This window comes from Odontesthes bonariensis, chromosome 5 (genome assembly GCF_027942865.1).
Source record: "Odontesthes bonariensis isolate fOdoBon6 chromosome 5, fOdoBon6.hap1, whole genome shotgun sequence".
Lineage (NCBI taxonomy): Eukaryota > Metazoa > Chordata > Actinopteri > Atheriniformes > Atherinopsidae > Odontesthes > Odontesthes bonariensis.
This window is the reverse complement of record NC_134510.1, coordinates 25,867,632-25,880,768: the sequence shown is the minus strand read 5'-3', so window position 1 is coordinate 25,880,768 and position 13,137 is coordinate 25,867,632. Positions and strand designations below refer to the sequence as shown.

At 41.0% G+C, this 13,137-nt stretch overlaps 1 protein-coding gene across 1 annotated transcript; it reads left to right on the top strand.

Annotated features, from left to right (window-relative positions):
• cacng6b (calcium channel, voltage-dependent, gamma subunit 6b) lies at positions 1-11,213 on the top strand. The gene is made up of 5 exons (XM_075465703.1): positions 1-69; positions 2,792-3,501; positions 6,347-6,421; positions 8,015-8,152; positions 8,402-11,213. The coding sequence occupies exons 2-5, from the start codon at positions 3,138-3,140 to the stop codon at positions 8,620-8,622; spliced, it is 798 nt and encodes a 265-aa protein (XP_075321818.1). The 5' UTR covers positions 1-69; positions 2,792-3,137; the 3' UTR covers positions 8,623-11,213.
• Positions 11,214-13,137: the final 1,924 nt, after the last annotated feature.

Here is a 13,137-nt window from a genome sequence, read left to right as displayed (position 1 = left end):
CACCACTCTGCCCCTCTATTAAGTTACAAGCGTCTCTTCCTCCAGAAGTGAACAACACGAACCAAACAGGTCAGACTTATTCTTATTTTCACTCAGGTGCATTAGCCTGCTGTCGCTCTCTTATGCCCCCGTGTCACACAGGTGGCAGTGGCTATCATTGTGGAAAAGGGTGGAGAGAATTCCTAATTTTCACAACATAAAATGCACTCGTGTCCACAAGCTGATCCTCTGCTCGGCTTTTAATAGTTAAGGTTGGTGCACCATGGTTTTCACTGTAAAATCAACCACATGAAAGTGGATGCACCGCTGTAGGTAGTTGTTTCTTACAAAGAAAGTGTTTGTTGGCGTTATTCACCCGGTATTCTCATACTCCTCTGATCGCCGGAATACGAATGTAATCTGATCATGGTTTGTAATGCTATGACTACTAACTTGGCTGTCAGCAGCTGCATTCTTGATATTCTTTATTACAGTCAGTGCTACGTGCACTCTAATGTGTGGTTGCTGGTCTGGACCTTTGGTCCATTACATGCATACATCTGCTTTTCATTAGTTCTTAACATAACCTCTTTAAACTATTTGTCCAGCAGAGTTGTGAAGCCTTCCCCAGTTTTTACTTCTGAAGACTCTCTTTTATACCCAGCCGTGCTCAGACCTGTTGCCAAATAATCCATGTAGTTTACTTTACTTTAAATAAGTTTTGTTTGCCTTTCACCCCCTTTTTAAATCTAAATAACAACTTCCAACTTTTTAGAAACACATGTTTTTTTGCATCAAGGTATCAACATGAACACGTTAAAAGTGTTATTTCTAAGAGTAATTTTGCAATTTTCTAGTTTCAAAGCTTGATTCCATATCCAACTGAAAAATGAAAAACAATCTGTTTGTATTTACATTTTACATACTTTCTTTATTTGGACTCACATAATGGCACCATTACAATGCAACCATGGATAAATACCCATACAGAGTGATTCATCTTTTCAGGTAATGCAAAACAGACCATGGTGTCTTTATGAAAAAGAAAAAAACAAAATCTACAGTATAGTAAAGAAACGAAGTTTAAAAGAAAATTCACGTAAAAAGTGTTTTTTTGCACCTCTCCTAACCCCATAATTGGTTTCCTAGAGCCACAAGGAGAAGGTGATTCTTATGATTATAAAGATTTCACAAAGCAACTAAATATTCCAAAAAATAATTTTATTATTTGTAGCTGATGACATTTAAAAAAAATCCTCTGAGTAAATAATTTCCCGAAGGAAACAGGGCTGTGAAACACCAAGACTTTACCTCAGTACAGACAGATCTGTCAGTGCTTGCTGATGGAGTATATTGATATTATTCTTTATCAGCTTCACAAAATCATTCTGAAATGATGTAATAATCATATCTTTCACAGATCATACTAGTGTTTCTTTGCTGTTTTCTTTTCCCAAACAGTCTTTATGAGAAGTTTGTCATGTTTGACTTCTGGTAAATCAGTCATTAGTTATAATAACAACAAGTTCATAAAATATACAAACACTGACAAAAGGATTTTAGGTTTCTGATACTACTACTAAAAATAATGATAATAATAATAATAATAATAATAATAATAAATTGACTGAATATAAACCAAACCAAAAAGTGTTATCATCAAATTCCTTCAAAAACCAAAATATAGAAAAAAAAGGATAAAAAAAAAAACTATTTCAAGGATCAAGACAAATATCATACATCAAAGAAATGCAGTTACTTTGTTTTTGTCCAAGTTATCATCAGATATGTTTTTTAAATACTTCTCTACACGATATAAGTGACTAAAGGCGTTTAGTTTTTAGTTCTTTTTTCTTGGTATAGGCAATTTGCCATTTTAAAGATATTACTAAAAATGTAGAAACATCAGATCTCTGGAGGTTACATTTTGTAAAGTGTTATACGATGTTGTGGTTATACTGCAGAAGACTGTACACACTGGACTTTCACTAACAGGGTTCATATGTTGTGTTGCCTATTTAAAACCCTCTGATGCTGTCAGTGCAAGGCTCTGAATTAAGTGATCCAACAAGTGTGTGTGGCCTGCTGGAGCTGCTTCTGAGCTGGCCTGGCCTCCTTCCTCCTTTCTGTGACCTGTTGGACTGTACGACACCATTAATTACTGCAGCCCCCACTCTGTCAGAGGGTTCAGGCTTGAATTATCACCTCTGATGCACGCCGCACAGGGTGGCGACACCATTGTGAGCGAACGCTCACTCTCCAAAGGCCCCTCGCTCACATTGTGAAATAACCGCAACAACTTTATGAGCTGAAACCAAACCTCAGTGCACGTGTAAAACACTCAGTGAGGGTTGCAGAACCCAGTGTTTGACAGGAGATGTAATGCAGGATGGGAGGAACTTGTGGCAACCCATTATCCCCTCAGATCAAAGGGGATCTGTGTCTAAGCTGCAGACGGTGTACCTGCTCGGGGAGAAGCTCTGTTGTCAGCGCCTGTGGGAAAACAAAAGATGGGTGGTCCGGTCTGGTACTGTGGTATTATCTCTCACTTTGACCCAACATCAAACCCCTCTACCAGCCCATCTTGACTAATTGTTACTTCATCTGAAGCAGAATCGGCCTTTCAGGGAAATGCCATATGGCTCACCTATTGTTGACTGAGAGCATGTCATATGGCTTTTATGGAGGGAGTGGTGTAGATGCTGATAAAGCTGTTGGAAATTAAATATTACAGTGGTGATGAAAGGATTTTGCTCTGGTGAAGCATATGCCGACTGCTCTTTCATCTTTCTGTTTCATCTCTCTGTTTCAGTGGATTGGACAGAAAACAGACTGGCTCTCCTGGTTCGTGCCTCCGCCTCATCCCATCTTTTTATTACCTTTCTTCATCCGCCCCCAACATCACTGCAGATCTATTCATAGCTCTTTTTGTCTAATTTCAGCGTCCAGCCCACTTATTTTTACTGAATCCTCTGACTGCTTTTGCTCAATTCAGTCATCCAGCACAGCCCAGCTGCGTCTCCCAGGTTTTAATATAGTGTTGTAACTTCTCATCTGGCGCCCTTTTTTCATATTTTTTAATTTCATCATCTTGCTCTTCTTATCTTTGCTCTAAGAGCCCTGCCCCATTGTTTGGCTTGTCCCATACTCTTGGCAGTATGTGGTCCAACTACTTTGTGCAGAATGAAGATGATGGCCGCGTCGGGGTGGCAGGGGCTGGGCAGAGCGGGGCTTTGGGAGGAATGAAAGGTTTAAGAGGACAAAGGCGGATCAACAAGATGAGTGACAGCCAGGAAGGGAAGATCAAGCTGGCCTTCTTTATATCTATTGTTGGGGTGACACTGACGGTGTTGGGCATGGGGACAGAGTTTTGGGTGGAGCTGGCCCAACCAAAGAATTTCAGCGGCAACCAGACCTGCCAGATGGCCCATTACGGCCTGTGGAAGGGCTGCATCCGTACCCTGTGGGTGGCTGACATAGACCCAGAGAGGGCAAGCTGTGGCCCAGCTGAACTTCCTGGAGGTGAGATCTCTAGCTGCTGTGTGTCGGTATGAGTTTGTGTTCATCTGTCTATGCTGTCTGGGAGGTGAGCAAGAGGAAATGAGCTTGTCTTGTTTATCTGATGGTCTGGCTCGTGTCTGTACCGACTGTGCATGCAAGTCTGCCTTGAGGTTGCCTCGAGGATATGCACATCAGTCTCAGAGGATTAATAAAGAGGGGTCAAAATATGCTTTTGAGAAATTGCAAGTTGTTGACTTCATTAAGGAAACACATGTACACTGAACTGAAGAAGTAATCTTAATAACAATGATGAAATATCCACTGGATATTAAGAACCTCAAAAGAGGTTGAGTAGAGCTCTGTCAACACTTTATTTCGTATAAAATGATTTTAATCTAGTTCCTATAATCTTTAGATTGCTGAGCATGATCTTGGATTGTGTTAAAAAAAAAGTTTTTTTGCTGCAAATTTGCAACAACAAAAAATTGTTTCTTGGTCGGTTGTGTGAAGCAGCTTTCAAACATGTACACCTACGTCTTACTACAGATAATGTGCAGATTGAATCATTGAAGAAATACAATGCTGGGAGACATAATTCCATAGAATTACACAACTAGTGAAGTTTTTTTTTTTTATCATTTTTTTATCATTCCTAATGTAACAACACAAAGAAAAATAATGGAACAATATTCAATAAAGTCTGTGTCATTCATAACAGAGTCTATGTGTGATATGAATTGACTTTACCTGGGGCAGCAAGGTGGTTTGGTGGTTAGCACCATTGCCTCACAGCAAGAGAGTTTCTGGTTCAAATCCCAGCTCAGGCTACATGAGTTCTCTCCAGGTGACCCAGCTTCCTCCAACAGTCTGAAAACATGGATGTTAAGTTGATTGGTGACTCTAAATTGTTCCTATGGGTGAACATGCATGGTTATTTGTCTCATTTGTGTCTGTGTGGCCCTGCGATGGACTGCTGACCTGTCCAGGGTGTACCCTGCCTCTCGCCCAATAACAGCTGGAGTGGGCTCCAGCCCCCCCCACCCCCCCTGCATCCAGACCCTGAGTTGGATTAAGTGTGTATCATCTGATTAAACCAAATTGAATAAAACTTTACTGATCCTAAAATGGGAGATTTTTCTTTCAGCATAAAGAATCAAAACATTAATTAGACATTAGTTGCTGTAGACATGTGTTTGCGTTGAGTTATTGGGCTGGAATGACCTCCTATAACGTTGTTCACTGTAGCGGAGGTGAAGAGTGAGTCAATATATCTGAATATCCAGGTTTTGTCTTGACTGGATACCTTATTATCTCCTGGGATAGATGGGAAAACACAGGTTTAATGTGTTGATGGACATCCATGCTTAGAGTTGTGACAGTTCTTTTCTTAAAGCCCTTTATTCAACTTGGCCATGGTTGGATTCTCGAGAGAGTGTCGATTATCTGCACAGTGACCTATTTCTGTCTGAAATGGGAGTCTAGCGATGGGGAGAGGCAGGTATTGGGAGAGAGATTTTCTGGAATCACTGCCTGTCTCTGGGAATTTGCCGAGAGGAAACCAAAAAGTCCCCTCATGCATCAACGATACATCTACGTCACGTGTACCTATTTGCATACATCACCTTTAATGATATGTCAGGAAACTATTTTACCATACAGCTTTCATGGACAAATGTATCTTTCCTGGCGCTTTCTGACAAGCAAATTTGACTCCAAAATGGGTTGTTGGTGTGTGAGAGAAGCCAGTATGCTTCTGACAATCTCTCTCACACGTCCCACCAGTCGGCCCACGCCGCCTGTCGCAGAAGGCTGTTGGCTCTTCATGTTTGTAGGAAAACAACTGTTGCCTTCCCTGCTTCTCCCTCTCACATCCCTGTTTACATGCCTCTGGCTCTCGTCCCGAGCAAAGCGCAGCCTGCTGATGCCGTGTCTGTCATCTCTAGACCAGCGATCCATCTTCGCTGCCTGCTAGAGAGGAACGTGACGGCTCAATAATCATCATCTCAGCAGGGGTAGCGAGAGAAAATCAGTTGACTGTGATAGCCTAGTCTACTAGAAAATCAGTAGTCTGATAAATGGTGGATCTGCTTCATTAGAAAATGTTTGCAAATGTGCTCAATTCATGTATTCTTGTGCGGCAAAAAAGTGTGCGGATATGCATGTGGTCATCTTGGACCACATCAGTTTGAGTTGGGGAAAATCATCACTATGCGCCTGTGAAGCCAAGTGGAATCTGACTACTTCACAGTTTTTGTCTAAATATAGAGAGGGGGAAATGAGGAAGAGGGACAGATAGAGACGGAGGGAGAGTGTATGTCTAATGCAGTATTCACCAGCCCCTCTGTGTTTCCTCCCCCTGTTGACATCTCCTGCTCCCCTCACCTCCTTCTCCATCTGTGACTCCTCTCTCCTTCCCTCCACTCACCACCCCTCCATCTGCCTGCAACCCACTCCTCCTTTCCCTGTTATCTCATCCTCTGAGCTGTCATGCATCCCTCTTCTTATGCTCACCCTACGCATCCCCTTACTTTTTTCTGTAGCCTGAGTATAATCCTCCCACCCCTTCTCTCTCTTCCCCTCTTTCGCCCCTCTGCCATCTACCCATAGCATTTTGTGTCTCTCACCCTCACTGGCGTCACCATATGTGCGGAGCTGGGAAATGTGTGTGTGTGTGTGTGTGTGTGTGTGTTAGGGGCTGTGTGTCTCCAAGTAGTCAAGCTAAAGCTCAGCTCTTGGATATAAATAGGAATGATGCCTTGAAGGAGACAGTGCATGGATGCATAGAAGCACATCAGAGAAGACCAGTAGCCATCTATAGGAATGAGTGTATGAGTGTCTTTGTCTTATCTTTTCTTTGTACCGACAGAATCCAACTGCACCTACTTCAAATTCTTCACCTCTGGGGAGAATGCAGTCATATTCAAGAAGACGACTAACAGGAGTAAGACATTAAACTTACCCCTGCAACTTTTGCAGGACACACAGACACACGCTAACAGTTACACCAGCAGCTACTATCAATAAAGATGCTCACTGTGGTGCTCACAGGAGCGTACTAGTGGTTTTTACATGTTTTAGCCCATTAACTTCCACTGCCACCCATTTTCCAAAGCAAGCTATAAGCCATCAGATTGATTAATGTGTTTGCTGCGCTGCCCAGAAAGCCACTTACTTCAGTGCAGTTTTCAGATAAGCTGGCTGAGACGTGATACCCATATCACAATGAACATAAGTCATCTTTATCCTTTGGCTAAAAGTTAACGTTTTGAGCACAGACTGAGACAGAAAACAGGACGCTGACAAAGCATAACATGAACTAATGGTCAGTGTGATACTGTAATCAGCCCACATAAAACAGGTTTTCAAGTCTTTATGGGTTAATTTGTGAAATTCTAATTTTGCAAATGTAGCATAACAGCCATGGCTGACTGGAAATCAGCATTGATAGTAATATTGGTATGCTCACAGGCTCACACTCACAGTGCACCAAAATGCATGAAATCGGGGTGGCATGTATGTGCTGAAATTACAAGATGATGCAATGACAATATAAAGTCTATTAGCAGTGGTGGTAAACACATAAATACCCTAGCTATATTAAGGGAACTATAAAGTAGGTTAGGTCTATGCAGCAAACTACTTGGTTATGCCCATGCAAAAAAAAAAAAAACAAACAAACAAAACAAAACATGGTAAACGCTAAGCAGAAACCTCGAAAACGACAGGAGAAATTCTCTCACTTCTTGAAAAATCTCCAACTTTTTGAGCAGCAGTGGTGTCTTCACCGAAGCCTGGGACCAGTCTTATAAACCTGGAAAACCAAGTTGGTTAATCCTATGGGACAAATGGGAAAAGAGCACGAGAAACATGTCACATTATGTGGTATCAGCATGTAATTCACGTAGTAAGGTGTCAGGAAGCTGTTTTCAGATATTTCTCTTAGACTAGCCTGTTTTAAGCTACATTAGTCCCATGGCATTTAATTAATAACTATGATATGCAATCTATTCATTTGTGAACATGGACATTATTTTCAATTAACCAACATGAAAATTCGAAGTCATCACTTTTACAGGCATTTCCCATACTGACTAAATGTCAGTGCATGCATTTTCAGGATAACACTCTTGGCATTTTGACCCATATTGTGAAGAAATAAAAACCTTACAATACCAACACTGACAGATTTAACACCTATGTTCGTGACTCAAGTAGAGGAGCACCCATCCAAATATTGGCTCCACAGTCCTGATTTCTGTACATGACTGCAGGCCCAGTATGCTGCAGCAGCTTCAGATCAGCATCAAAATCAAACACGTGCCATTATCAATTTCAAAGCTACAATGATGATTGTGTCCAAGTGCATGTAAATTTCTCTTTGAATTGAGTCAGTATGAGAAATAGCACAAGACTGAAAGTTTTTAAAATATATAAAATAATACTATCTGACTCTATAAACCCACCAATTTCTGCTCAGAACTTCATAAATCCTCACTTCCTCTCCCCATAATTCCATCTCTTCTCCCCTCCACAGATCTAAACCTTGCTGCAGCTGTCTTTGCTCTTTTGAGTCTGACCATGATGGTGATGGGCTCCATATGTATTGCGATGTCCCTCAGCAAAGGAGTTCCCTTCTTTCTCAAACCAGCTTCCTTCTGTTTTATTCTATCAGGTTGGACCTGACTTTTCTCTTAAGCATACCATGGCACCGTTTTTTTTATGTCTTTATGTCTTATGTCTTTCCTTATAATCTTAATGTTTAACAACTGTTAGAGCATTAAGAGCATAGCTTTAAGAGAGTCAGATTGTCTCTTTCTGCGCACCAATGTTTCTCATTTTTGCCAAAAAATGTAATATGGTTCTAGGTTGAAACTTTCAGCACCATTTCATTACCTCCTATCACCTTTATCTTCTTGTGCAGGAGTACTGGTCCTTCTCTCTGTCCTGATTTTCCACCAGTCTGTGCTGCACTTGCTGTCCAGTGACCACTCTATACCTCTACACCACGAGCTCTCCTGGTCTGTGGCCTGTGTGGGCTCAGCAGGGGCCATTCTCATTTTTGGAGGCTTCCTCTTCATCATCCTCTCTCTTCCTTTTAGCCCATGGCAAAAATGCCTGCCACACAAGAACAGTACCACCTAGCCCTTGAATGCTGAAATATGCATCCAGTATTCTTAATGTTTGAGGGCAAGACAAAACCAACTTCCAACAGCAGTGACTTTGAGCTTGCTATTTATTGCATTTATTATCTGCATTTAATTTGCCAGATAATTCATACTTGGTCTTAATCAAATTTCTAAAGAGGAGTCAACAACTCATATAAGGCCTCAGTAAGGCCTCTAGAGGTAGATTTTGCAATGATTTTTGTTATTATTAGTAGAAAATAGAAGGAAGGGCGTAGCTACTGCTGACTCTTTGAAATGTCACAAATAGGTTTGTCTGCATGCCAGGAGCTGTACAACTGCACATAAATTTGACATTTCTAGTGGCATACTTTGTTATTTGATTCTTTTTGTAGCGTGTTTCACATGAAAATTCCATCTCTGTCATTAAAAAACATAACTAAAAGCCTTAAATTAAAGGAGGTATCCATACCCTCTGGGATGACACAAAGATCATTTTTATAAAAGCACTCTGTAGATACCTGAAGTAGCTGCATAAGAGAAATGTTCAAATCTGCCTGACAGATCATTGTGCAGAAATAAAGTCTGCATTATGTTCGAGCCCATGTGTGAATAGAGCAGGTAATTGTCCAGAGATTTCACTAAAAGAGAGTGTGCATGCTGATAATGCTGATGACTTCTTTTTTCTGCTACCCTGTATATTGCTTTTGCGGATACTTCTAAATACATGTACTTAATCAGTGGCTTTGCCCGCCATCCTTAATACGCATCATGTCCTGCTTAGCCTGTCTCTCGTCATCAAATAGTGCGAACCTTTGATACCTCCTTAGGTACTTAGAAAAAATATTTGGCTTGGTTAAGGAAATTCACTGCTTCAAAACTAGTGTGTTTGGAAGATGGCACATGAATACACTGTTTCACTATGTTTACCAGGCCGGATAAAAACTGATGCTAAAGGCTGTACCCTGATTATGACACGAAGGCATCCTGACAAAATTGAAGCAGTTAAAACAGGTTGATCTGCCTCCAGTAAAGCCTACACAGGCACCACTTAGGGGTACTTCCATTTTTGAAAACACATTCACAGTCAGCACGGTTACATGCTCAGTTGACTTGAGCTACGGTTACAGCACGACTTTGCCCTTGAAACAGTTTACATGCTTGAGAGGAGAATTTAGTGACTGACCGAAGTATGTTTGACGGCACAATGCCGAGAATTGTACGAGAAGTGTTCAAGGCATTCTGCCACCTCCAACTTTCTCTATCAGGGATCATAGTACAGAGAAATCATGTGAGAGTAGCTGAACTCACTGAACATACGTTGTCTTTAAGTCACTCGATTGGTGACTTTGTCAGATGATAATGCAATTATGAAATCAGGATTTTATTGGAGCAGAGGGACAGTCTGGAATGAGACCGAGAGTTGAGATGTAGTCTCATTTAGCATTTAGCCATCTGACTAAAGAAACAGAAAAATAAGTGAATGATAGCAGCTTTATTGGCTGTAATGATATACACTGATGCTTTACAGTTTTCACTGTTAGATTAAAAAAGATGGAACTTTGGAGCATGGAAGAGCTTTGATTTCGTACAATTTCGGTTGGACTGACATATTTACTTTTTTTTCAACTGCCCTGGAAACAAGCTCATTGTGTATGTGAGCAATGAGTAAAAGAAGAGGCAGAGTTGTGAGATGAAGGATGAGGCAGGTCCACCAAGATCAGAATCTTTAACTTCTTTAAATGATAATGATCAGGAGTTGATCAAACAAAGTGTTTTTCATCCGACTTGACTGTCTGTGGAACAACATTATTTGTGCCTTCAAACCTCTGTTGCAAAATTACAAAGTTTCACGATGTGGAGAATGATAATGATGATAAACACCGAGGTTACAGTCCAACATCTTGGTAAAATTAGCAGAAAGTCCTGGTTAAGCATAAAGTACTTTGCAAAGGCTAGAAAATCATTTTTGTCCGATGTTAAAATAACTTCCTTTTTGTTCTGGGTAGATTATATTTATCACATTGTTTACAAGAATAAACATGGCTAAATTCCAGTGTTTTGTTTTCGCATCCATCCACCCAAACCTCATCCCTACATGGGCTCTGATGCTCCACAATGTTGTCTCTTGACTTTCTCTTTAGTCCCAGTCGAACATACAGCTGCTGGAGGGCTTTGTCACTTGAACGTAACCACATGTCTTTTATCAAACACTTGGTGACATGCTTGATGCTTTTTGCATTTCTGACAGGTCTTCTGCGGTGGTTGGGTGAGTGCTGCTACAGTTCATTGGATGAATGTCAGGTGAATTAAATCAACTCTGTGAACAGATTGAAATACTATTAGTATATCAGAAAACTGTATAAGCTCAACTCTGTACATAGAATATGTGTGCTTTTGTTTTATGACTGTTCACTCTTTGTAGTATTGTCTCCAAAAAATGTATTTTGCTACGTGTCTAAATAAGTGTATTTTACTTAATTTTTATCTTGGGATGTTCACTGTTTCGATGTAACAATACAAGCTATTTTTGAAATCATACACTGCTTTGTTTCACTCACATGTATGCAGAATGTGGCACCTGTTTTGTTCATTATTAAACTGATTTGACATGAAGTAAAGACCTCCCTTTGGTGTGTTGGGACGTTACCCTTTCACTCTTTTAATCTGACATTCACCCATTTTCACCCTTTCACACTGTATGACTCCTCACCTCTCAGCCAAACATCCCCATCCCCCAGAACAACTCTTCTATAATTAGGCTGGAGCTCATCGCAATGCATTTCACTGCAGAGGTTGGGAAACCTTATCCCTGAATTTCAACAATGTACCCCCGAGCCTATCCTCATACCTCTGCACCCTCTCCAAGCCTGACCTCGCTGCGTCACTTTCCACGCTGTCTCCAGGGGAGGCCAGCAGGTCACTACCTCACCACTCCTCTACCTTGCCCTCAACCTTTTCATCCCACACACAAACCGCTGACTGATCATCTCAGAAATATCCCAATAACAAGTGTTACAGACACCTCGCTGATGAGGACAAGGCATCCAGACACTCACATGCTCACCTGCACCCGCACATACTCACATGTTTTTAACTCTCAGTGGGCAGAAACTGAATCCACATGACACACTATCCAGGTTGTATATATAGCTGTTAATAGTTCTGCTGAGACTGGGGGACAAGTGGAGCACAGGCACAAGTTACAAATGGAAAAAGACTGTCTAGAATTTCTTATGGAGGACCTGTAGATTGAAGGTGGAGATTAAATAGGATGAAAGCATTAATTATTATTGGTATAGATATTTTCCCTGATATATCAATGGGTGTTTTATGACAAGGAGTGGAGCATGTGTTCTGAATTTGTCTTAGGTTTTCTTTGGCAGCCTCACTCTTTGAATCTCTCATCGCAGCTTCACTGTGACTGTAACAAGATTGCAATAGGTATGATAATAGCAGAGGAAGGCATTCAGTATAACTAATCCTCAAAGTCCAGTAGAACTTCCTGGAATCTCAGGCCCCTTGTCAAGGGTGTGATACTCCATCTAATGTAACTGTAGTAACATCTCCAGGCTGTGTGAGGAGTCTGCAAGCCTCCAGCTCCCTGCCAGTGATCCTCCCTCTGAGGTTGAGCAAAGCCAAAGCACACCTTGAGAGCATTTTGTAATTGTTTTGCATGCAAAATCATGCATGAGGTCCCATATGGGTCTGTCAGCAAAAAGAAAGTGCTGTGCTGAAATAGCTGTCACACAAAAGTACACTGAATTAACTTTCAGTTGATTTTCTCATTATCCTCTTTGGTGAACACCGCCCATCTGGCGCTGTCCATATATTTGCAAATATAAAGAGCTGCGGATATGACAGGGAAGGTCAAAGACTTTTTAAGAACACAGCACACAAAAGATGAGCTTAGAGATCTTGAGCTTAACTTCCTACTTATAACAGTGCTTGCTTACAAATTAAAAAAACTGTGTGTCAGAACCCTGTTGTTTCATGAACGAGGACACAGTGGTGTTGGTGGCAGCACACGTCCTGCAACACCTGTGATGGGATTGAATAGATTCAGCCCTGTACTTGAGTGCACCTTTGTCATTGTTTCACCTTCATGTTACATTCCTTACAAAGGGACCTGGAGGTATCCTCCACAACTGTTTAGATATTCTAACACCAAAAGAGTTCCAGAAAAGTTGCGAGGCTGTAAATAAAAACAGAATGCAGTACTTTATAAATCATTTAAAAGCTGTACCTAACTGAAAATTATCCGAAGAAAGCACATCACGTTGAAAATGGAACATTTACAAGGATCTGCATGGCAGCATATGTTGTTCTAATACCTGCGTATATCGCTTGCCTCAATGGTGCCTTCACAGATCTGCAAACAGCTCAAAGCTTTGCACTGTTATACCATCAGAGATGCTGGTTTACATCATTACCAAAAACAATTTAAAAGTCACGTGCTGTCTTGGAAGTGTCCACTTATTCACTATATGGTGCTCTATGTGGTGAATCGGCCATTTTGTTTTGCTATTCAAAA